General features: G+C 43.7%; 1 protein-coding gene across 3 annotated transcripts in view; it reads left to right on the top strand.

Annotated features, from left to right (window-relative positions):
* Hrs (Hepatocyte growth factor regulated tyrosine kinase substrate) overlaps positions 1–26,549 on the top strand; it is a 246,485-nt gene that overhangs the window by 175,618 nt on the left and 44,318 nt on the right. For all 3 annotated transcript variants that reach the window (XM_068348200.1, XM_068348201.1, XM_068348202.1), the window contains one exon: positions 19,588–19,706. In XM_068348200.1, coding sequence (XP_068204301.1) covers positions 19,588–19,706 — 119 coding nt within the window. The remainder of the gene's footprint in view (positions 1–19,587; positions 19,707–26,549) is intronic.

The following is a 26,549-nucleotide window of genomic DNA, read 5'->3' as shown; positions in this document are numbered from 1 at the left end:
CCTGTAAAATCGCCAAATTACATGTCCGCAAAAACATAAACCTTTGTTTGTTTACAATCTCTCATTGTTTCGAAGTTTTCTCAAAATTTCCACCAAAATAAGAGCTAATTTCTCCCATTGTATTCTTTAACACGTTTTAAAATAAGTGCTACATATACTTTTGTATATTTTTAAAGTATATTATATTAAATTATCTTTCTCAACAATTATATTTCACAACTATAAATGTTAGAATTTAGCTTGTTAAAAGTCATGCCTACTTTATTATAACCATCCAGGGTTACCTTCGTTTGTTACGTTCACGCACTAATTAACCGTTTAAAAAAAAATAAAATGTATTCTAATTAGCTTATGAAAGCACTGAAAATGCATAGCCACTTGGGAAGTTTATCGCCGAGTCAAGAAATGCAGCCAAGAAGAGTAGAAGACACTGGCTAAAGTGTGGTGTAAACACAAGGCTGACTCACAAGATACATTTGTCCTTCGTTCTTGTGATTAAGCTGCCAGTCTTCCGAGTCTAGGCCATTCCTAGGCTGGCATCTGACGCTTGGAAAATCAACTTTACTTTTGTATGATAATTAAGGTAGAGTGTTGGTTTTAATATTATGTAGTGCAATAGTAGTTAGGTCTTTGAAATGTGTCTTGTTTTTTTTTTCTTGTTTTTTTCTTTGATATCATTAGTTAAATCTGACATAGGAGCCTTTGTATATCAGCGGCCAGTTCCTCACACGTTGATTATAAGTAGGCATCATCTAACCTAAACTTCCCTACCCCCCTAACCTAACCTACAAGCCGTGTCCTTACCTACTTACTTAATGCCTGTGACCCTCCCCTTACACTACTGTATTATAAGTTAGATATAATAATACATACAGGTGGCCGCTATCATACATACACCCCAAATTCGGAGATCTAAATCAAATATAGACTCGAATAATAAAGCAACATGTGCATCAAACCCCCACCCCCCTTGTACACACTCGCATAAAAAGTCTTGGCTAGATCACCAAAAATACTATAGTGTAAAACTGGCTAACCTAACCTAACCTAGTAAGTGAGCCTAACCTTAGTCTAAACACCTTAAATTTCATAGCAACAGTATGTATAGATACTAAATGTCCTAATTTTTTTTTCTCTAGATAAATGCCAGGGCTAGACAGTCTTTTGGGGAAATAATAGTCTGTATTTTGTCTAATTTTTAAAATCTTGTATAATTAAAAAGCTTCTCAAACTTCGAAAAATAATGTTTTTGTATAATGTTTTGTATTGGGTTAGGCCACAACACCGTAATGTTATGTCGCAGACGGTCAAGGATGTCTCCTCCCACAGGAAGACTTTAAAATAGAGTGATAAAGGTTGGGCGATACTAAGCCCTAATACAGTGATAAAGGTTGGGGGATACTAAGGCCTTGGTGTAACCCTAAAATTTCTTTGTAGTACTCACAGTAGCTAGAGTGTATACAGAAAACCTCTGGGTGAAATTATAGTTACAGACAGAACAACATTTTGAACAGAAAAAAATAGTTTTTCTTTTAGTAAACAATGTGCCTTCACTGAATTTGACCTTCATTTCAATAGCAAATAAACCAAATAGGCCTTTTAAGAATAGGGATATTTCTTAACAATCTGATTGATTTTGTTCTGCTATGCGTTCGCTTCATTCGCGGGAAAAGAAAAGCATCAAGCTCCTATGTACTGGCAAGCGGTACATGCTGAGATTTGCACATTAACCCCATTGATTATTATTTCTTAGATAATTAAGTTTTTATTTGCAATGAAAATGTGTCATTTTCGAAGAAAACTCACATTCTATGGGAAACACCATTTTTTATTATTAAACTTACCCGATAATCATGTAGCTGTCAACTCCGTTGCCCGACAGAATTCTACGGAAGGGATACGCCAGCGATCGCTATACAAGAGGGGGGTGTACTCACAAGCGCCACCTGTGGCCAGGTACTGCAGTACTTCTTGTTGACACCACTTAAATTTTTCCTCTGTCGTGCTTCCGGCAAGACGTTCATGGATACGCTTATAATTTTGGAGTCTTGTTCACGGTTTTTGGTGAAGTATTGCTCTAAGATTTCAGCTTTCGCTATTCAGGAAGTTTTATTATTAGCTTAGCTAACTTTTGGAATTAATTTGATTAATTATGGTGACGAAGAGAGTATGAACTCTCTTTCACCTTTAAATGGCCGACCCTTCCCTTAGACGGAAGTGTTGGTGTCTAAGAGAGTATAGACTCTCTTTCTTAATTTTGCTTAACAAAAGTTATAGATTTATTTTATATCTTTTAATGTTTTTGAAAGAATTTCTTTGATAGTCTCGTACTGTTTTCAAAGTTGAACTAACGTTTTGTTTTGTCTCTGCAGTTGTTGACGTTCAGAACGTTCAACTTGCGCTCTATCGTTACGATAGAGAGAGAATTTTCACGGTGTCACGTTGCAGTAAGAGTAACCGTGTCTAGCGTTTTGTTCATTCTTTCTTAACTTAATGGTTTTAATTCTAATAAAGGAACTTTTCATTTTGGGAAATATTTTCCTTTAACAATAATATGTTTTAACGATATATATGATTGGGCTCTTCTCTCAGGTTCTAAGTCAAGAGAGAGAGAGAGAGAGAGAGATAGAGACGGAGGGAGAAAGAGGAGGATAAACGTTTCGTTCAAGCGAGTAACGTTGTTATCGTTTTTGCTCTTCTCCCTAGTCTCTTTAGGGGAAGAAGGTAAACGTTTCTAGAGTTTTTTCTTGTTCTCAAGCTTTATGCGGTGAGAGATTTTAAACGTAGTTTATTTGATCTAGTGTTTAGTCTCTTTCCAGCCACTGAATTATTTATCTTTCATTAGATTTTTCTGTTACATTGTAATTCTGTTTTTGCAATTACTAACTTTTGAGAAAGGATAGAATTGCGTGTTTCAGGTACAAACCACTTAAAGTTTCGAGTTCAGTGAAATAAGTGCAAACAGAAAATCAAAAGTGATAAGTGATTAGCGCAAAGTGTGTCAGTGTTGTGCGTGAGGGTACTTCTGTGCGTGCCAGTCGTCCTCCCAGTCCGGGACCTCTTGCAAGCTCCCAAGCCCAGGGGAGAAGCAATGTTGAAGGGCAAAAGGGTTCGGCAGGCCTTGATCGGCGCACAGAAGTATCCTCGGTGGTTGCGGGCGTGTCTTACAGAGACCGTCACTCCCACCCCCAGACGATTGAGCCCTTATTTTGCTCGTCTGCAGAAGAAATTTCGGGGAGAAAACGCTGGTCTCAGGTCTCAAGACCTCTTAAACGTAAAGTCCAGACCTATGCCAGACGTACGAAGTTAGAGTTCAACAACCCGGATGCAGTCATTGGGTTAGCTCTGACTCTCCTCAGTCATCAGGTGACTGCACACCTCCTAAGAGAGGTAAGGCGATGCCTCAACAGACCTCATCTTCTATTAAGGCTTTGCCTCAACAGACCTTATCGTCTGTTGATCCCAAGACGACTTTGCTGCAGTCCATGCAGTCGCAGCTTGCGGTCTTTATGCGTGAGTTTCAGGCTGAGAAGGTTACACCTCCTCCTGCGAACGCTCCGCCTCTCCGCAGTCCAGTCTGCCAGGCGTACGAAGTTGAGGTTCCTCAGGCTACCTTACCGCGTTCTGAGTTGCCAGTTACCAGCGGTGTGCAGCAACCTCCGCCTCCTCCTGCGAGAGCTCCGCCTCACCGCAGTCCAGTCTGCCAGGCGTACGAAGTTGAGGTTCCTCAGGCTACCTTACCGCGTTCTGAGTTGCCAGTTACCAGCGTTGTGCAGCAACCTTAACCTTCCTTAAGGCAACCTCAGCAATGGGAGCAGGAGTCTTATGCCTTACTTCCTCCGCTTCCACTTGCGGTTCCACCAGCGAGGCAACAATCTCTTGAGGTACGACAACCTCTTCCATCAATGAGGCAGCCACCTCAGCACTCGCTGCAGCGACCTAAACCCTCCTCAAGGCAAGAGTCTCAACTCCTTAGGCTAGCACCTCAGGAACCTCAACTCGCGAGACAAGAACTGCGTTCTGCGCAGCCGCTACCTCAACTCTCGCAGCTCACACCTCAGGAACCTTAACTCGTTCCTCAGGAACCTGCTACTGCGCATCCGCAACCCTTACAATAATAACACCTCATTACTTTCATAACTTGCATTTGTAATCATATACATGTATGCCTACACAAACATTATGATATGGAGGTTATTTGTATTACTTATATAAAAATATATATGTATTCCTTGCAATATATTTTTAACAAATCGCAAAATATGGCAAAAATATCTTCTAAACAAATGAATCATGAGTTATGAATGTAAGGTAATATTAAACCCCATGCAAGCATGCATGAAGTAATGCAGTGTTGCCAACAGGGCGAGTTTCCCTTTCCTGAGGTGAAGTAGATTATAGTACATTTAGTGTAGCTTAATTCTACGATTATCATGCCGGCTATCAAATTCATCAACAAAACAGTCTAAATCAATTCCCTCGGCACGTGCACTTTCAATGGACGGTAATGCGATATTACTCACTCTAGCACTGGTCATGGAATTTCTGAGAAATGTTACACGCCATGCAACACGCTCTGCTTACCTTACAGCATGCTCTACATACAGCATGCTCTGCATACAGCATGCTCTGCATACAACATGCTCTGCATACCTTACCGCATGCTTCTCAGTCACACATCTTTGGTTGTTGCCAACTCACTAGACTGTCAAGCAGTTTCATAACGTTGCCTTCTAGTCTGCTGCTTTTGCACCAGTGAAACCCTCACTGAGAGAACTTAGCTTTTCTCGGATATGGTCCCTGTAGATGAGAAAGTGCTTTTCTCCCTCCTTCTGATATTCCCTTGAGGACTCTGTCATTTGGAGAGGAGCCTTTAGCTGCGTAGCCTCCTATGGACTTTTATTTAAGCATAACATGCTCCCAGGGAAGGTAATGGTTCCACTTCAGTCGCTAACCCCGTCTGTTACCACACCTGCTCCCATAGACCTTGAGCTGTGTTGCAAGACATGCAGTCCAAGCTTAGTCCTTGTTAGAGGATTTTTTTGTTTACGGAGTCAGTGTGTCACTGGGAAGACGTTCAACAACCAGCAGAAGTGACTTGTTGTGACGCAGTGCGGCAACCTCAGCAACCCGATAAGGAGTTGTCTGTACGACCCAGACAGTCTAGACAGCTTCGGGTTGTCACTGTACTTCCTCGCTTCCCCATGGTTGACAGTTCACAGACTGTGCAGCAGTACCATGATCTTGTGTCCGGCTCCGTCAGACGACTGGCTTTTAAGAGCTCCCACAAGTCGTCGCTGTCTGGAGATTCTCAGATGGACTATGGATCTGACCAAGGAACTGGGCCTCCTGGTCAATTTTGAGGAGTCTCAGCTCGTCCCATCCCAGACCATTGTCTCCCTGGGTATGGATCTTCAGAGTCGAGCTTTTCGGGCTTTTCCGTCGGCCCCAAGGATATTCCAAGCCCTAGAATGCATCCAGAGCATGCTGAGAAGGAACCGATGCTCAGTCAGGTAGTGGATGAGTCTAACAGGGACACTTTCATCGCTGGCCCTGTTCATCGTGTTAGGGAGACTCCACCTCCCCCCTTCAGTATCATCTAGCTGCTCACTGGATAAAGGACATGACGCTAGAGACGGTCTCAGTTCCTGTTTCCGAAGAGAGGAGGTCTTCTCTCGCGTGGTGTAAGAACAGCTTTCTTCTCAAGGAAGTCTATCTTTGGCTGTTCAGAAACCCGACCGCCTTCTCCTCTCGGACGCATCAGACACGGGCTGGGGTGCGACTTTGGACGGACAGGAATGCTCGGGAACATGGAATCAGGAACAAAGGACACTTCACATCAATTGCAAGGAGTTGTTGGCGGTTCTTCTGGCCTTGATAAACTTCAAGTCCCTCCAGCTTAACAAAGTGGTGGAGGTGGACTCTGACAACACCACAGCCCTGGCTTACATCTTCAAGCAGGGAGGGACTCTTTCGTGAAGTTGTTCTAGATCGCAAGGGACCTCCTCATCTGGTCTAAAGATCGAAAGCTCACGCTGGTAACGAGGTTCATTCAGGGCGGTATGAATGTCATGGCAGATCACCTCAGCCGGAAGGGTCAGGTCATCCCCACAGAGTGGACCCTTCACAAGAATGTTTGCAGCAGACTTTGGGCCCTGTGGGGTCAGCCAACCATAGATCTGTTCGCTACCTCGATAACCTAGAGACTCCTGTTGTATTGTTCTCCGATTCCAGACCCAGCAGCAGTTCACGTGGATGCTTTTCTGCTGGATTGGTTCCATCTCGACCTGTATGCATTCCCGCCGTTCAAGATTGTCAACAGGGTACTTCAGAAGTTCTCCTCTCGCAAAGGGACACGGCTGACGTTGGTTGGCTCCGCTCTGGCCCGCGAGAGAATGGTTCTTAGAGGTACTGCAATGGCTGGTCGACATTCCCAGGACTCTTCCTCTAGGAGTGAACCTTCTACGTCTACCTCACGTAAAGAAGGTACACCCAAACCTCCACGCTCTTCGTCTGACTGCCTTCAGACTTTCGAAAGACTCTCAAGAGCTAGGGGCTTTTCGAAGGAGGCAGCCAGAGCGATTGCCAAAGCAAGGAGAACATCCACTCTCAGAATCTATCAGTCTCAAGGGGAAGTCTTCCGTAGCTGGTACAAGACCAATGCAGTTTCCTCAACCAGTACCACTGTAACCCAGATTGCTGACTTCCTGTTATATCTAAGGAAAGTAAGATCCCTTTCAGCTCCTACGATCAAGGGTTACAGAAGTATGTTGGCAGCGGTTTTCCGCCACAGAGGCTTGGATCTTTCCACCAACAAAGATCTACAGGACCTCCCTAGGTCTTTTGAGACCTCAAAGGAACGTCGGTTGTCCACTCCAGGCTGGAATCTAGACGTGGTCCTAAGGTTCCTTATGTCATCAAGATTTGAACCTCTCCAATCAGCCTCTTTTTAGGACCTCACATTAAAAACTCTTTTCCTCGTGTGCTTGACAACAGCTAAAAGAGTAAGTGAGATCCACACCTTCAGCAGGATCATTGTTTTCACATCTGAAACGGCTACATGTTCCTTGCAGCTCGGTTTTTGCTAAACGAGCTTCCTTCACGTCCTTGGCCTAAGTCGTTCGAGATCCCAAGCCTGTCCAACTTGGTGGGGAATGAACTGGAGAGAGTACTTTGCCCAGTTAGAGCTCTTAGGTACTATCTAAAAAGGTCTTAACCTTTACGAGGACAATCAGAAGCCTTATGGTGTGCTATCAAGAAACCTTCTTTTCCAAGTTCTAAGAACTCAGTTTCTTACTATTCAGGCTTCTGATTAGAGAAGCACATTCTCATCTGAAGGAAGAAGACCTTGCTTTGCTGAAGGTAAGGACACATGAAGTGAGAGCTGTGGCTACTTCAGTGGCCTTCAAACAGAGCCATTCTCTGCAGAGTGTTATGGATGCAACCTATTGGAGAAGCAAGTCAGTGTTCGCATCATTCTATCTCAAAGATGTCCAGTCTCTTTACGAGTACTGTACTGCTACACCCTGGGACCATTCGTAGCAACGAATGCAGTAGTAGGCGAGGGCTCAGCCACTACATTCCCATAATCCCATAACCTTTTAACCTTTCTCTTGAATACTTTTTATGGGTTGTACGGTCGGCTAAGAAGCCTTCCACATCCTTGTTGATTTGGCGGGTGGTCAATTCTTTCTTGAGAAGCGCCGAGGTTAAAAGTTGTGATGAGGTCCTTTAGTATGGGTTGCAGCCCTTGATACTTCAGCACCTTAGAGTTGTTCAGCCTCCTAAGAGGAACGCTGCGCTCAGTAAGGAAGACGAACTTATTTAAGGCAGAGTAATGGCTCAAGTCGACTTCCTTACCAGGTACTTGTAATTTCATTGTTATTTTGAATAACTGATAATATGAAATACGGGATACTTAGCTTCTTGATATACATGTACACTGGTTTTCACCCACCTCCCTGGGTGTGAATCAGCTACATGATTATCGGGTAAGTTTAATATTGAAAAATGTTATTTTCATTAGTAAAATAAATTTTTGAATATACTTACCTGATAATCATGATTTAATTGACCCACCCTTCCTCCCCATAGAACCAGTGGACCGAGGAAAAATTGAAGTGGTGTCAACAAGAAGTACTGCAGTACCTGGCCACAGGTGGCACTTGTGAGTACACCCCCCTCTTGTATAGCGATCGCTGGCGTATCCCTTCCGTAGAATTCTGTCGGGCAACGGAGTTGACAGCTACATGATTATCGGGTAAGTATATTCAAAAATTTATTTTACTAATGAAAATAACATTTTTCAGTAGAAAGGCTTTTTCTGTCTGTAACTATGATAAAACCAACCCTTGCTCTTTACATTTGTGCCTAGTTTTTCTGGCAATCCCCAAAATGTGCCAATTTTCACTGAAAATATTAGATTTTCAAAATTAATTATTTCTACAATTTTAACAATGAAATAATAGTTTTCTACCTTCAGCAAATTAGAGACTGAAAATATGATAAAAACCGGATTAAACAGATTATCATTATAAAAGTGTCACAAACTAAGAAAGCATGGCTGAAGAAGAGCGTGAAGAAAATACAGTAGGCTTGCATCTGTTGTTGTGTTGCCAAAACTGTTTATTGTCTGTGTTGCTTATTATTATTACTAAAGTTACCGCAAAGATTCTGGGCGAAATAAACCCCACTCCCTGATGTCATAACAAATCACGTTGTCTCCACTACAAATTTCAAACTACAGTACTGTATATAACTCTAACGGGATATGCTGCAACCGCTGTTAACGTGGAAGACAACTATGATGTACTTGGAATGAGGCTTATTTCACCTGGAATCTCTGCGGAAACTACAGTTAAGCTACATCTGTAGTTGGAAAAGCAGGATGCTATAAGTGAGATCGTACACTACAAACTATTGGCTGACAGATGAGAGAGTCTGTCAATTAGGGCATGGTAATTCTCTGTTTTTCATTTGTTTGTCGTATTCAACTTGGCATTTTGTAAGCTTTACATCTACAAGTGTTATTTTGTACTTGTGTGTTTTGTGGTACTTCAGTATTGTTAAAGTTTTTACTTGTTACATTCAATCAAACCCTACGATTGGCTGTGGAGTAAATGTTGTCATTTACTGGACAGCTTATTTATTGTCTTCGTAATCATTCAACTTTTCATTGGAGTATGTATTATTATCACCAATATTATCATTGTTATTACTAGCTAAGTTACAATCCAAGTTGGAATAGCAGGGTGTTATATGCCTGAAGGTTCCAACAGTGAGTAAAGGATATAATAGTAGCTCCCTCTAATAAGATAACTCTTAATCCAAGACAGTGGAAGACCATTGTACAAAGGCTATGCCATTACCCAAGACTAGAGAACAATGGTTTGATTTTGGGAGTGTTCTTGTCTTAGAAGAGTTGCTTATCGTAGCTAAACTCGTTCTTCTACCCTCAGCGATTGGAAATTAGTCATTGAACAATTACAGTGCAGTAGTTAAGCCCTTAAGGTAAGAAGTTTTTGGTTTTCTTAGTGTTGTCTGGTGTATGAAGAAAGAGGAGAATGTGTAAAGAATAGGCCTGACTGCAGTGTAAGTATAGACAAATGAAAAATGAGCCGTAACCATAGAGGGATCTAATTTAGTAGTATCTGGCCTGTCAAAGAACCCAATGACTCAAAAGCGGTAATATCTCTACAGATGGCTGGTACTTAACCTAACCTAACGTTAAGTGAGTACGTACCCCATACAGAATTAGTTAAAATTATTTAAGAATGATATTGGCTCTGTATGTAGCAAAAAAAAATTTTTTTATATAAGATAGTTTATGATAAATATATTGTCCTGCAGACTTAAATTACTGTACTACTTAGTACGAACGTTTAAGAGGAATTCTGTTCCGCAGCCTCAAATTACACAGTAATTTTTTTAGAGATTTTTCATATCCTGTAAACTTGAATTATTCTTTGTATTCATTTCTGATGTAAGGATTATGATTTGTTCCTTAAATTAAATTACAAACCTCTTAAAAATGAGTGTATATGTGTACAGTTTAGTATTTATGGATGTGTGGAATGCATCAGGTATATTTACAGTACTGTATTTCTTATGGGAAAAATTTTTTGGTTTACAAACATTTTGAGTTATGAGCTTACTCCTGGAATGGATTTTACTCTAAGGTGCCACTCTCCTTTACATATTGAAAACTGGAAAGAAATGCCCACTACCAGACATCGTTAGCAAATTGGTGCATCAAGTTCTTGAGGAGAACTCGCCACTATTTTATTATTTAAGTTACACTAATTTTCTCATTTTACTAAATACAAAGAAATCTATTATATTAATGGTACAGTATACAGTATAGATCTAATTAATTATTAATAGTATGATGCTCTACAAAAATGGATTACTGCAAAGTGCAACGTCTCATGGTAGTGGTAACGTCTTTTGTGTTGTTGCTGCATATGAAACATATTCTCTGAACTTGTTCTATTCTATGGCTGTCCATCAAGTCAATGACAACTACTGCTTCTTTAAATGATAACTATGGAGATGATGATTAAGTTGGTGTTGCTGTCTCTGATGCCATTGTGTATGACTGTGCAGAACAATCATAGAACTACAGGCTCTACCATGCATTTGGCAGGTCCAGTTGGGATTCAGTGAGAGGACTCCTATAGGATGATTGTGTCTTTGTTCCGTGCATTGCTGTCTTGCTAGGATTCTTTCATCTTCTAGTCTAGTTACCCTCGCACTGCAAAACAAATGCCACTGGTCTGCTGGAAGCATTTACTTGAGATCTTCTGGATTAATGTCGCATTTCTTAAGTGTTGCCTTTGTTATCTTAATATCTTTTCATTTTTCAATATTAAACTTACCCGATAATCATGTAGCTGTCAACTCCGTTGCCCGACAGAATTCTACGGGAGGGATACGCCAGCTATCACAATACTAGAAGGGGGTGTACTCACCAGCGCCACCTGTGGCCAGGTACTACAGTACTTCTTGTTGACACCACCTCAATTTTTCCTCTGTCGTGCTTCCGGCAAGACGTTCTGGGATACGCTTATGATCTTGGAGTATTTTCACGGCTTTTGGTGAAGTATTTCTCTCAGATTTCGGCTGTCGCTTTACTGGAAAACTTCTATATTAGCTTAGATAGCTATTATTTAGTTCTGATTAATGGTTAACGATCTTTTTGCTTGATTTGGAATCCCCACTTGGCTAACTCTTTGATTCAAGATGTCTGACATTTCACAAGCCCCACCCCATAGACGATGTAGGTCTTGTAATAGGCGTATTCCGAAGGCCTCGGTAGATCCTCACACCGCTTGTTCTGACTGTAGGGAAAGACCCTGTCAGTTGGAAGATCGATGTGAGGAATGCGCCGGACTTTCGGAACTTGATTTTGTCCGATTTCTTAAGTATTCAACCAAGTTAGAGAGAGAGAGAGTTAGGAGGAGTTCTTCTCGCTCTTCACTTTTTTCCTCACCTCATGATCCCCTACCTTTTCCTCCCCCTGTAGTGGCTACCCCCGAACCTACTATTTGCCCTCAACCTGATATGTCTGTTGTTTTGCGTGCCATTCAGGCTTTAGGTGACAAAGTGGAGTCGGTGGTTAGTGATCATAAGTCTCTTATGGCCGAAGTCAAGGAACTTAAGGTCAAGAGTGCAGTGGGTGGTAATAGTGCCAGTGCTGTGACGAGTGCTAGTGTCAGTGCAGGGCCAAGTGCTAGTGTCAGTGTCAGTGTGGTGCGTGAGGGTACTTCTGTGCGTGCCAGTCGTCCTCCCAGTCCGGGACCTCTTGCAAGCTCCCAAGCCCAGGGGAGAAGCAATGTCGAAGGGCAAAAGGGTTCGGCAGGCCTTGATCGGCGCACAGAAGTATCCTCGGTGGTTGCGGGCGTGTCTTCCAGAGACCGTCACTCCCACCCGCAGACGATTGAGCCCGTCTTTTACTCGTCTGCTGAAGAATTGTCAGGGAGGAAACGTTGGACTCAGGTCTCAAGACCACTAAAACGCAGAGTCCAGACCTCAAGAGCTCTACAACCTGGCTGCAGTCATTGGATCAGCTCTGACTCGCCGCAGTCATCAGTTGAATGCACACCTCCTAAGAGGAGTAAGGTGCTGCCGCAACAGATCTCTTCTGTTAAGGCTTTGCCTCAGCAGACCTTAGTGTCTGCCGACCCCAAGTTGACTCTACTGCAGTCCATGCAGTCACAACTTGCGGTCTTGATGCGTGAGTGTCAGGCTGAGAAGGTTACACCTCCTCCTGCGATCGCTCCGCCTAACCGCAGTCCTGTCTGCCAGGCGTACGATGTTGAGGCTCCTCAGGATACCTTACCACGTACTGAGTTACCAGTTTCCAGCGGTGTGCAGCTACCTCCGCCTTCCTTAAGGCAACCTCAGCAATGGGAACAGGAAGCTTATACCTTACTTCCTCCGCTTCCACTTGCGGTTCCACCAGTGAGGCAACACTCTCTTGAGGTACAACAACCTCTCCCATCCATGAGGCAGACTCCTCAGCTCTCGCTGCAGCGACCTCAACCCTCCTCAAGGCGAGAGCCTCAACACCTTAGCCTTGCGCCTCAGGAACCTCAACTCGCGAGACAATTACTGCGTTCTGCGCAGCCACTACCTCAACGCTCGCAGCTCACACCTCAGGAACCTCAACTCGTTCCTCAGGAACCTGCTACTGCGCATCCACCAACCTTACAGCAAGCGCAACACTTGAGTCAAGACACTCATGCCAGGAGTCAGCCTCCTCCACCCATGCGCCTACCTTCTGCTACTTCTTTTGACCAGCCTTTGCAGCCTGAGCCTCAGGTGTTGCCTCAACAGAGACTTGAGGATGAGACCACAGGCGTTTTTGCTCCCGCTCGTGCAGATTCTGCTGTTCAGCATACCTTACCTCTCACTTCGCTACACTCTGGTGATGAGGTTTCTGATGATGAGGCTGCACACCTGGATCCCTCATCAGACGTGGATGAATCCAAGTCTTCTCCGCCTCCTATTGACTTTCGTAAGGTCTTGGCTCTTTTCAGAGAGGTATACCCAGACCATTTTGTCTCTGCTACCCCCCGCTCTCCGCCATCTGAGTTTTCGCTGGGCATGCAGCCAGCCAAGTCAACTTATACTAAGCTCGTCTTTGCAAGGTCCTCTAAGAGAGCGTTAAGAATTTTAGGGGAGTGGTTGCAGTCTAAGCAGCAACTAGGAAAGACTTCCTTTATGTTTCCTCCGACTAAGCTCACTTCTAAAGCGGGCGTTTGGTATGCCACAGGAGAGGAACCAGGCTTGGGAGTACCTGCCTCTGCCCAGGCTGACTTCTCAAGTTTGGTAGACTCTCCTCGTAGAACAGCAATGAGGCGCTCTAAGGTTTGCTGGACCTTCTCCGATCTAGATCACTTCCTAAAGGGTGTATTTAGAGCCTTTGAGATGTTCAATTTCCTAGACTGGTGCCTGGGGGCCCTTAGCAAGAAGACCTCCCCTGCGGACAAGGACTCAGCCATGCTCTTAATGTCCTGCATGGATAAGGCTATTAGGGATGGATCTGGCGAGCTTGCTTCAATGTTTGTGTCAGGAGTGCTTAAGAAAAGGGAGCAGCTTTGTTCCTTCCTTTCCTCCAGCATCACACCTTGTCAAAGGTCTCAACTCCTTTTCGCTCCGCTCTCTAAGTTCCTGTTTCCTGAAGAGCTTGTTAAGGACTTGTCTGCGGCCCTGATACAAAAGGACACCCATGATCTTGTGGCCTCATCAGCTCGTAAGACTAAGGTTGCTACCTCAGTCCCCAGGACTTATCGCACCCCAGTGGCTGATACTCCTGCTACGAGGTTTATTCCGCCCTTTCGTGGTAGAGCCCCCAGTCGAGGAAGCTCCCGTCCAGACTCTTCCAGGAGCAAGTCTAGGAAAGGTTCCAAGGCTTCTAAAGGCAAAAACTGACTCTCCTCCTCTCCAGACAGCAGTAGGAGCCAGACTCAAGATCTTCTGGCAAGCCTGGGAAAAGAGAGGTGCAGACGCCCAGTCTGTCAGTTGGCTGAGGGAGGGTTACAGGATACCATTCTGCCGCAAACCCCCTCTGACCACATCTCCCATCAACCTCTCTCCCAACTACAAAGAAAAGGACAAGAGGCTAGCGTTGCACCAGGAGGTGTCGCTCCTGTTACAGAAGAAGGCAGTGGTTATAGTCCGGGACCATCAATCCCCGGGCTTCTACAACCGTCTCTTTCTGGTGGCCAAGAAGACAGGAGGTTGGAGACCGGTGCTGGACGTCAGCGCGCTCAATGCTTATGTCACCAAGCAGACGTTCACGATGGAGACGACGAAGTCGGTACTAGCAGCGGTCAGGCAGGAGGACTGGATGGTCTCGTTGGACCTGAAAACTGCTTACTTTCACGTTCCTATTCATCCAGACTCCCAACCTTTCCTGAGATTCGTTTTTGGAAAGGTTGTCTACCAATTCCAAGCCCTGTGTTTTGGCCTAAGCACAGCTCCTATGGTGTTTACGCATCTGATGAGGAATATAGCAAAATTCCTCCACTTATCGGACATCAGAGCCTCCCTTTATTTAGACGACTGGCTGTTGAGAGCCTCCACGAGTCGTCGCTGTCTGGAGAGTCTCAACTGGACTTTGGACTTGATCAAAGAACTGGGTCTGTTAGTCAATCTAGAAAAGTCCCAGCTCATTCCCTCCCAATCCATTGTGTACCTGGGAATGGAGATTCGGAGTCAGGATTTTCGGGCTTTTCCATCGGCCCCAAGGATAAGCCAAGCCCTAGATTGCATCCTGAGCATGCTGAAGAGGAGCAGTTGCTCGGTGAGACAGTGGATGAGTCTCACAGGGACCCTTTCATCGTTGGCCCTGTTCGTCGAGCTAGGGAGACTCCACCTCCGCCCTCTTCAATTCCATCTAGCAGCTCATTGGGACAAGGGTTTGACTCTCGAAGCAGTCTCTATCCCAGTCACCAAAGAGATGAAGACCACTCTCTTGTGGTGGAAGACCAATCTCCTTCTCAGGGAGGGCCTATCGTTGGCGATTCAGACCCCCAATCTTCATCTCTTCTCGGATGCATCGGACTCGGGCTGGGGCGCGACCTTGAACGGACGGGAGTGCTCGGGAACGTGGAACGAGGAACAGGAAACGCTCCACATCAACTGCAAGGAGCTACTAGCAGTTCATTTAGCCCTATTGAACTTCAAGTCCCTCCTGCTAGGCAAGGTGGTGGAGGTGAACTCCGACAACACCACAGCCTTGGCTTACATCTCCAAGCAAGGAGGGACCCATTCGAGGAGCCTCTACGAGATAGCAAGGGACCTCCTCATTTGGTCAAGAAGTCTAAACCTCACCCTAGTTACGAGGTTCATTCAGGGCAACATGAACGTCTCAGCAGATCGCCTAAGCAGAAGGGATCAGGTCATCCCCACGGAATGGACCCTCCACAAGAGCGTGTGCAACAGACTTTGGACCTTGTGGGGTCAGCCGACAATAGATCTGTTTGCCACCTCCATGACCAAGAGACTTCCTTTGTACTGTTCCCCAGTTCCAGACCCAGCAGCGGTTCATGTGGATGCTTTTCTGCTGAACTGGTCCCATCTCGACCTTTACGCATTCCCACCGTTCAAGATCATAAACAAAGTCCTTCAGAAGTTCATCTCGCACGAAGGGACACGGCTGACGCTGGTTGCTCCCCTTTGGCCTGCAAGAGAATGGTTCACAGAGGTACTACAATGGCTGGTCGACGTCCCCAGGACTCTCCCTCTAAGAGTGGACCTTCTACGTCAACCTCACGTAGACAGGTTGCACCCAAACCTCCACGCTCTTCGGCTGACTGCCTTCAGACTGTCGAAAGATTCGCTAGAGCTAGAGGCTTTTCGAAGGAGGCAGCCAGTGCGATTGCCAGAGCAAGGAGGGTATCCACTCGTAGAGTCTACCAATCCAAGTGGGAAGTCTTCCGGAGCTGGTGTAGAGCCAATGCAGTTTCCTCTACCAATACCTCTGTGACCCAAATAGCTGACTTCCTATTACATCTTAGGAATGAGAGATCCCTTTCAGCTCCTACGATTAAAGGGTACAGGAGTATGTTGGCTTCAGTTCTCCGCCACAGAGGTTTGGACCTTTCTTCCAACAAGGACCTTCAAGACATCCTTAAGTCTTTTGAGACTTCTAAAGAACGTCGTCTACCCACTCCAGGCTGGAATCTAGACGTAGTCTTAAGGTTCCTTATGTCACCTAGGTTCGAACCTCTCCAGTCAGCTTCCTTCAAGGACCTTACCCTCAAGACTCTTTTTCTCGTCTGCCTTGCAACAGCTAAAAGAGTCAGTGAGGTTCATGCCTTCAGCAAGAACATTGGGTTCACATCCGAATCTGCAACATGTTCTTTACAGCTCGGATTCTTAGCTAAGAATGAACTTCCTTCACGTCCTTGGCCTAGATCGTTTGAAATACCTAGCCTCTCCAACATGGTAGGTAACGAGCTAGAAAGAGTTCTTTGCCCTGTCAGAGCTCTGAAATATTATCTTAATAGGTCAAAACCTATTCGAGGACAGTCAGAAGCCTTATGGTGTGCAATCAAGAAACCTTCGAGGCCGATGTCCAAAAACGGGGTTTCGTATTATATAAGGCTTCTGATTAGAGAAGCCCATTCTCACTTAAAGGAGGAAGACCTTGCTTTGCTGAAGGTAAGGACCCACGAAGTGAGAGCCGTAGCTACTTCGATGGCCTTTAATAAAAACCGTTCTCTGCAGAGCATAATGGATGCAACCTATTGGAGGAGCAAGTCAGTGTTTGCATCATTTTATCTCAAAGATGTCCAGTCTCTTTACGAGAACTGCTACACCCTGGGACCATTCGTAGCAGCGAGTGCAGTAGTAGGTGAGGGCTCAGCCACTACATTCCCTTAATCCCATAACCTTTTTTAACCTTTCTCTTGAATGCTTTTATTGTTGTTTTTATGGTTGTTACGGTAGGCTAAGAAGCCTTCCGCATCCTTTTGATTTGGCGGGTGGTCAATTCATTCTTGAGAAGCGCCTGGGTTAGAGGTTGTGTAGAGGTCCTTTAGTAGGGGTTGCAGCCCTATATACTTTAGCACCTTAGAGTTGATTCAGCCTCCTAAGAGGAACGCTGCGCTCAGTAAGGAAGACGAACTTAAAAAAAGGCAGAGTAACGGTTCAAGTCGACTTCCTTACCAGGTACTTATTATTTCATTGTTATTTTGAGATAACTGATTATATGAAATACGGGATACTTAGCTATCCTTTAATCTTGTACACTGGTTTTCACCCACCCCCCTGGGTGTGAATCAGCTACATGATTATCGGGTAAGTTTAATATTGAAAAATGTTATTTTTATTAGTAAAATAAATTTTTGAATATACTTACCCGATAATCATGATTTAATTGACCCTCCCTTCCTCCCCATAGAGAACCAGTGGACCGAGGAAAAATTGAGGAGGTGTCAACAAGAAGTACTGTAGTACCTGGCCACAGGTGGCGCTGGTGAGTACACCCCCTTCTAGTATTGTGATAGCTGGCGTATCCCTCCCGTAGAATTCTGTCGGGCAACGGAGTTGACAGCTACATGATTATCGGGTAAGTATATTCAAAAATTTATTTTACTAATAAAAATAACATTTTTACTCCCATGTTTCGACATGCATTAGGGAGCTGTCTGTACAAGAGCTGATGAGGCAGGTGGTGTTCTGGCATACATATAAATCCAGTCCTTCTCAACTGTCCTTTTGCTAGTGTGGCCTTTTGCTGATGGTTTGGCATGTTGTAATACTTCTATATGTGGGACTTTATCTCCCCATTTTATTCCAAGGATGTGCTGTAAGCATCTAACATGGAAGGCTTCCATAGGTTTTATGTGGCAAAGGTAGACAGTGCAGGATTCAGCATCATATAGTAGGGTAGAAGCATACAGTCTCCCCCATCTATCAAGCAGTGGGACTTATGATAAATGTTGCTAAAACAGAAGTGATTGCTCAGAGAAATGATAATGAAAAGCCTTTAACATTCCAAATTAAAAGAGAAAATGTCAAGCAATCCAAAAGTTTCACTTATCTTAACAGTATGCTCTCCATCAAGCACAACATAGATGAAAAAAATCATATCCCAAATCAACCGAGCATCAGTATCCTTCGGACGCTTTCGATAACAACAACCTATCCCATAGACTGAGATTAAATCTCAGTCTATGCAGCTGTATGCCTCTGAACTTCTAGTCTTTTTGACACTGGTGGTGCCTGTAATGTTCATCAAAGGAAATGGGCATTAAGGTGTGGGGAGATCTTCAATAGGCTGATGACAATCACTGGATGTACATGTTTTTCATGCAACTGATGCATATTCCCTGTCTTACTGGCAGTTACCTTTTTTGTACTTTTCTATTTGTTTGAAGTTCATGCAAATTTTTTTTAATTTTTAAATGTTAATATTCCACAGAAGGGTAATTAACATCACATGATCTGGTTGTTTTAATATCTCCACTAGTTCAGAATATTTATTGAGCTGTAGTGTCTACTTTACAGGATTATATTCTAGTTTTTACAAATTGAAGATAGAATAGGAGTTGTTTGGTATGTTGTGAAGCACCAAAATATGTTTATCTTCCTATATATCTTTTTGAGGGGGCTTCAGTTTTGGTAATTCTGCACATATCTGGACACCTGCCATGGTATCTGTAAGATAGTGTTTCAGATGTTTAATAGGTGGTTCTTGTGCACTGTGTGTGGATGGTATCCCAGCTTTAAAACAATGACCAGTTTCCATTTTAACTAGGGTATGATCCTGCTTTAATATTTTTTAATTGGTTCATGGTCTGAGGTTGTAAATAATACAATTACTGGCATGTTCAGGAATAGACATGGCAGTGATTGAAACCCTATTTTTTTTCTTCAATGAACTACCACGTCTTCGAGGTACAGTTATCACTGAACATCCAGATGATGCATTCTAAGTGAAATTACTTTTTTTTTTATAACTGGCTAAAGGTTAAATGTGTAACTATTTTAGACAAATATTTGGCATATATTATACTGTACTGTGCTGTTCTATATATGATAGAATAGTTTGTAATGCAATAAACCTGCAGTTGTAAAGTGAAATGAACAATTTGTGAGATATTTAACAATTGTTGTATTTGTTTATATGTGAATTGTTAAATACTCAGTTGATGGGGGATATTAATTTTTATTTTGAAATGTATGAGATACACAGACAGTCTAGTGTTCAAAACCATAACTCGGTCATTGTACAGTAAATTGTAAAGACATCTAATCGTAACTCGAATCATTACCTATCGTAAAGAGCAGGGTAACAAATAATTTCCTCCTCCTCCTCCTCCTTTTTTTTTCTTCTTATAAGGAAATAATGAAATATGTACCTTATCAAAAGTATGGCCCCATATTCTCAGCAAGACTTCCTAGGACAAAGCATGTTACCTGTGTGTTAAATTTGTAACATTAATATGAAAATCTCAGGGACATCTAACTTTTATCTTAGCCAGCTGCCAGATTAAAAATACTTTAGAGGTATTGATGATATGCAAAGCCAGTTTAAATTTTTTCCTACTTGATCTATTCTCTACATTTTAGAAACTGCGTGTTACATCGAGCTTACTAGGTGGTAACTGGCGTCCTGCATCACCGCCACCTGCCTCCCCAGCTCCCACAACTGCACAGGAAAAGGAAGATATGGATCCAGAACTTGCCAGGTGTGTAGCTATATCTAGTGTAACATTGTCAGCTTCTTTGTCCTTTTTACATTTTAGATATCTGAGATGTTTGTCTTTCACTTCTTTCTAAGTCTTAATGTAAAGGCTCTCATTTAAAGTTCCTTTTTTCAATATTAAACTTAGCCGGTGATTATATAAGCTGCAACTCTGTTGCTCGACAGAAAACTCTACGTAAAAAATCCGCCAGCGATCGCTATGCAGGTAGGGGTGTACTTCAACAGCGCCATCTGTCGTGCAGGTACTCAGTACTCAATGTAAACACAGAACTCAATTTTCTCTCTGTCGGACTACCGGCAAGACCTACTAATTCGCTGTTGCTAACTGGATTTGTTTTCACAACTATTTGGTGAAGTACACTATTCTAGTTTTGAGCTTTCGCTATGCAGGTGTTTTATCTTCATCTCAAAACTTGAACTCGTTTTGGATAGATTTAATTATGGTGACAAAGAGAGTATGGACTTTCTTTCACTTTTAAATGGCCGACCCTTCCCTTAGACGGAAGTTGTTTAGGTTTTTAGTAATTATCTTATCACGTTATAGATCTTTATATTTTATATCTCTCCGCCTTTATTAGGCCTCTTAGATTAACTTTCCATTTATTATAAACATATAAAAATAAATTTTAATGTTTTGTTTATATGCGACCTTTCCTGATAGTAGGCGGTCCTAACTTGGAACCGAAGTTAATCAACGTTGAGCCCTTTATATCGTAATTAGCTTTTAAAGAATTTAAAACTTTTTAAATGTAATATTTTATGAGAGAATTTCTTTGATAGTCTTTGTACTGTTTTCAAAGATGAACTAACGTTTAGTTTTTTATGCTACGCAGTTGTTGACGTTCAGGACGTTCAACATGCGCTCTATCGTTACGATAGAGAGAGAGTGTATCACGGTTTCACTTTGCAGTAAGAGTAAATCGATTCTAACGTTTTGTTCATTCTTTCTTAGCTTAAATGTTTTAAATTCTAATTTAAAGGAACTTTTTATTTGAAAAACCTTTCAGTTTTTTCCTTTAGTCAAATAACATGTTTTTTTGACGAAATATAATTGGGCTCTTCTCTTAGGTGCGAAATCAAGAGAGAAAGAGAGAGAGAGAGATAGAGACGGAGGGAGAGAGAGGAGAGAAAACGTTCCGTTCAAGCGGGTAACGTTGTTCTCGTGTTACTCTCGTCCCTAGTCTCTGTACGGGGAGGAAGGATAAAACGTTTTTAGGTTTTTATTCTCGTCCCCAGGCTATGTGCGGTGAGAGATTGAAAACGTAGTTATATGAACTAGTGTTTAGTCTTTCCCAGCCACTGATTTTTCTTTTTATCTTAAAATATGTTTTCTGTTTTTTGCTGGTATTATGAACTTGCATTATACGACTTATTTCGCAATTACTACCTTTTAATGAAGGGTAGAATTGCGTGTTTCAGGTAGAAATAAGTGCAAAACAGAAAATCGAAGTGATAAAGTGATATGCGCAAAGTGTTACAGTGTTGCGTCCGAGGCGCAAAGTGTTACAGTGTTGCGTCCGAGGGTTCGTCTGTTCGTGCCTGTCGTTCACCTAGTCCGGGACCTCTTGCAAGCTCCCAAGCCCAGGGGAGAAGTAATGTCGAACGACTTATGGGTTCGAGAGGCCTTGACCAACGAACAGACGTTTTCCCTCTATGGTATCGGGTGTTTCTTACCAAGATCTCCCCTACCATAAGACGAGAGAGACGTTGTTTCTCCTCGCCATCCGTAGGCTTTTCGCATAAGAAACCTGTCACAAGGTTTCGAAGCCCTTAAGCGAAAGTCAGTCCTTTCAGGACAGGTCCAGCGTCCTGGTTACAGCCATTAGGACAGCTCTGACCCTATGCAGTCATCGGATAACTGCTCGCCGCCTAACAAAAGCGTAACACAGACTCCGAAAGTCTTTTTTGTAGGCAAAGTGTTGCGGTCACAGACGTTACCCTCGTCTATTACCACAACCATTTCCGTTGATCCTTAAGGGGTTATATGGCAAAACATGCAGTATATGCTTGCCTCCCTTATGGAAGACTATTCTGCCGATTAGTCCGTTGAGTCTAGCCGTTTATCTCATCGATATCCTGGCTTTCAGCCAACCTAACGTTCCTTTGTGCTTACTGTTGACGTTGGCGTAGCCTAGTCACGTCAGTCAGGTTGTTTAGAACCACACTCGATGCGGTCTCGTGTGGTTTTTCAGCCGCATTTGGACGTTAGGCCACTGGCTGATGCTCCTGTTGACGTTCTAGACGTTCACTAACAATCGGAGTTGACTTGTTTTGACGCTGTGCGTCAACCTCCGCATTCTAGAGTTGTTTTGACTGCTCAGTCTAGGCAGTCAAAGCAGTCTCGAGTGGACGCTGTACGTCTTCACGCACCTGTTGTGGTTGACAGTTCAGTTGTTGACAGTTCACAGACTGTCAAGCAGTTACATGACGTTGCGTTCTGGTCCGCTACTAATGCACCAGTGAGAGACTCAGCTTTTATCGGACAAGGTTCCTGTAGATGAGGAAGTGGCTGTTCTCCCTCCTACTGATATTCCCTTGAGGACTCTGTCAGATGGAGAGGAGCCTTAAGCTGCTTAGCCTCCTATGGACTTTAATTAAATCATGATGATTTTTTTTAAGGATCTTCGTCCGGATCTTGTAACTGCTGCTCCTCGTTCGCCTAAATGTCAGAGCTTACACTAGGCCTAGCTACTTCGAAGCCGTTGTTTTTAAGCTAGTGCTCTCTCGCTCTCCTAGAGAGCGTTACGTTGGCTAGGCGACTGGTTTTTCACCAGGAGGAGTTTGGGGGATACAGCCTTTGCTTTCCCTTCTTTTAAACTGGTTTATAGAGCGAGAGTCTGATATGACACGAGAGAAGTCTCGGCTTGGGAGTTCATGCCTCTGCCCAGATAGACTTCTCAATTCTGGTAGACTCTCCCTGGCGCCTAGCCAGGAGACGCTCCAAGTTGTTTACAGGTCAACTTCTCAGCTGTTGTCGAGCCTTTGAAGTTTTGCTGTACTATTATGTCACGCATAACAAGGCTTTCAGGGATGGTAAACGGTTCCGCCTCAGTCGCTAACCCCGTCTGTTGCCACACCTGCTCCCGTAGACCCTAAATGGGCTTTGCTGCAAGACATGCAGTCCAAGCTTGCGTCCTTGATAGAGGACTTAAATGCGGAGAAGAACCTTCTGGCCAACAACCTTCCAACCGGTCGGTTGTGCGCCCTGTTGACGCTGAGGTAACCTACTCGCGTCTGCCAGTTGAGGTGGTTCCTCCACCGATGCGACCCAGTGTGGGTTGCCAGCCGCACGTTGACGTTAAGCGACGCTCGGAGGTGGTTGTTGACGTTCAGGACGTTCAACAACCAGCAGAGGTGACTTGTTGTGACGCAGTGCGTCAACCTCAGCAACCCTGTAGGGTGTTGACTGCACAACCCAGACGGTCTAGACAGTTTCGGGTTGACGCTGTGCTTCCTCGCGCACCCATGGTTGTTGACAGTTCACAGACTGTGTAGCAGTTCCATGATATTGCGTCCGGCTCCGTCACGCATCCACCAGTGCGACCGGATTCAGCGAGTCAGACGTTGCCCACTCCGTTGCCGTTTCCTCATCAGTTTCGTTGCTGAACAAGACGATCAGCCCCCAGCCCTGCTATCCATCCAGAAGATGCTGAAGAAGGAACGCTGCTCAGTCAGGCTGTGGATGAGTCTGGTAGGGATGCTGTCATCCGTGTATCAATTGGTGTCACTAGGAAGACTACACCTCCGTCCTCTTCTATACCATCTAGCTTTTCACTGGAAAAAGGACAAGACGCTAGAAGCGGTCTCGATCCCGGTTTCCGAAAAGATAAAGTCTTGTCTGACTTGGTGAAAGGACTATATCAACCTAAGAGAGGGTCTTCCCCTGACTGTTCAGACTCCCAACCACGTTCTCTTCTCGGACGCATCGGACGTAGGCTGGGGTGCGACATTAGACGGTCGGGAATGCTCGGGAATATGGAACTCGAGTCAAAGGACAATGCATTTCAACTGCAAGGAGCTACTGGCAGTACGTCTGGCCTGGAAAAGCTTCAGGTCTCTCCTTCAAGGCAAAGTGGTGGAGGTGAACTCGGACAACACCACGGCTTTGGCGTACATCTCCAAGCAAGGAGGGACCTACTCTCTGACGTTGTACGAGATCGCAAGGGACCTCCTCACCTGGTCAAAAGGTCTAGACATATCACTAGTAACGAGGTTCATCCAAGGCAACTTGAATGTCATGGCAGATTGTCTCAGTCGGAAGGGACAAATAATTCCAACAGAATGGACCCTCCACAAGGATGTATGCAAGAGACTTTGGGCCACCTGGGGCCAGCCAACCATAGATCTCTTCGCAACCTCGATGACCAAGAGGCTCCCAATATTTTGCTCACCAATCCCGGACCCAGCAGCAGTTCATATAGATGCCTTTCTCCTAGATTGGTCACATCTAGATCTATATGCATTCCCTCCGTTCAAGATTGTCAACAAGGTACTGCAGATGTTCGCCTCTCACGAAGGGACAAGGTTGACGCTAGTTGCTTCCCTCTGGCCCGCGAGAGAATGGTTCACCGAGGTACTTCGATGGCTAGTAGACGTTCCCAGAACACTTCCCCTAAGGGTGGACCTTCTACGTCAGCCACACGTAAGAAGGTACACCAAGGCCTCCACGCTCTTCGTCTGACTGCCTTCAGACTATCGAAAGACTCTCGAGAGCTAGAAGCTTTTCGAAGGAGGCAGCCAGAGCGATTGCTAGAGCAAGGAGAACATCCACCCTTAGAGTCTACCAATCGAAGTGGGAAATCTTCCGAAACTGGTGCAAGTCAGTATCCGTATCCTCGACCAGTACCCCTGTAACTCAAATAGCTGACTTCCTCTTATATCTGAGGAAGGAACGATCTCTTTCAGCTCCCACTATCAAGAGTTACAGAAGCATGTTGGCATCAGTCTTCCGTCACAGAGGCTTAGATCTTTCCAACAATAAAGATCTACAGGACCTCCTTAAGTCTTTTGAGACCACGAAGGAGCGTCGTTTGGTTACACCTGGTTGGAATTTAGACGTGGTACTAAGATTCCTTATGTCACACAGGTTCGAACCGCTACAATCAGCCTCCCTGAAAGATCTCACCTTAAAGACACTTTTCCTGGTATGCTTAGCCACAGCTAAAAGAGTCAGTGAGATTCATGCCTTCAGCAAGAACATCGGATTCTCATCCGAAACGGCTACATGTTCTACAACTTGGTTTTCTAGCCAAAAACGAGCTGCCTTCTCGGCCTTGGCCAATATCGTTCGATATTCCAAACTTATCGTATGGTTGGAAATGAACTAGAAAGAGTCTTATGCCCTGTAAGAGCTCTTAAGTTCTATTTAAAACGAACTAAACCTTTACGAGGCCCGTCTGAAGCTTTATGGTGTTCAGTTAAGAAACCATCTTTGCCTATGTCAAAGAATGCTTTATCCTATTTTATCAGACTGTTAATACGAGAAGCTCATTCCCATCTGAATGAGGAAGACCAAGCTTTGCTGAAGGTAAGGGCACACGAAGTTAGAGCTGTCGCAACTTCCGTGGCCTTTAAACAAAATAGATCTCTGCAAGTATAATCGACGCAACCTATTGGAAAAGCAAGTCAGTGTTCGCGTCTTTTTATCTTAAGAATGTCCAGTCTCTTTACGAGAACTGCTACAATTCCCTAATTCCATAACCTTTTTAATCTTTCTCTTGAAATGTTTTATTATTGTTTTTGGGTTGTCCGGAAGGCTAAGAAGCCTTTCGCATCCTACTTGATTTGGCGGGTGGTCAAAGTCATTTCTTGAGAAGCGCCTAGATTAGAGGTTTTGATGAGGTCCTGTTGTATGGGTTGCAACCCTTGATACTTCAGCTCCTAGGGGTCGCTCAGCATCCTAAGAGGATCGCGAGGCTCCGTAAGGAAGACATACTTAAAAAGGCAGAGTAATTGTTCAAGTCGACTTCCTTACCAGGTACTTATTTATTTTGTTTGTTATTTTGAATAACTGCTAAAATGAAATAAAAAATCCTTAGCTCATAATAATGTAAACAATTATTGCTGGTCTCTACCCACCCCCCTGGGTGTGATTCAGCTTATATAATCACCGGCTAAGTTTAATATTGAAAAATGTTATTTTTATAATAAAATAAATTTTTGAATATACTTACCCGGTGATTATATATTAAAGGACCCTCCCTTCCTCCCCAATAGAGACCCAGTGGACCGAGGAGAAAATTGAGTTCTGTGTTTACATTGAGTACTGAGTACCTGCACGACAGATGGCGCTGTTGAAGTACACCCCCTACCTGCATAGCGATCGCTGGCGGATTTTTTACGTAGAGTTTTCTGTCGAGCAACAGAGTTGCAGCTTATATAATCACCGGGTAAGTATATTCAAAAATTTATTTTATTATAAAAATAACATGTTTCCATGGCAGCAATATGCCTTTATAATTTCCTGCTTTATTACTACATGATTTTGGTGGTTGAATTTTATTCTTATTCTTGTAATATAAAAAATGAACATGAGTTAGTGGATAATTTTGATATCTAAACTTATTGAATATGTTCAAGTATGCCAAGTTGTACTTTTAAAATTAATTGTAGACTGGGTATTTTTAGAAAATTGGTCAATAAATTTTATTTACAGGTTGGTTAGCTCCCATAACATCAGCTATAGATTAGGATAGATAATATTCATAAAGTAGGATAAGTCTGTTTGGTTTGATAATAAAAGTGTACTGTACTGTTATCTACCTTATAAAAGTGTTTATAGAAATTGCTAGATGTCAGGGAAAGGGGTCTGGCAGAATAGAAGGGA

Source organism: Palaemon carinicauda, chromosome 24 (assembly GCF_036898095.1).
Source record: "Palaemon carinicauda isolate YSFRI2023 chromosome 24, ASM3689809v2, whole genome shotgun sequence".
NCBI lineage: Eukaryota > Metazoa > Arthropoda > Malacostraca > Decapoda > Palaemonidae > Palaemon > Palaemon carinicauda.
Note: the sequence above shows the minus strand (reverse complement) of the source record. Positions and strands in the feature narration are given on the sequence as shown.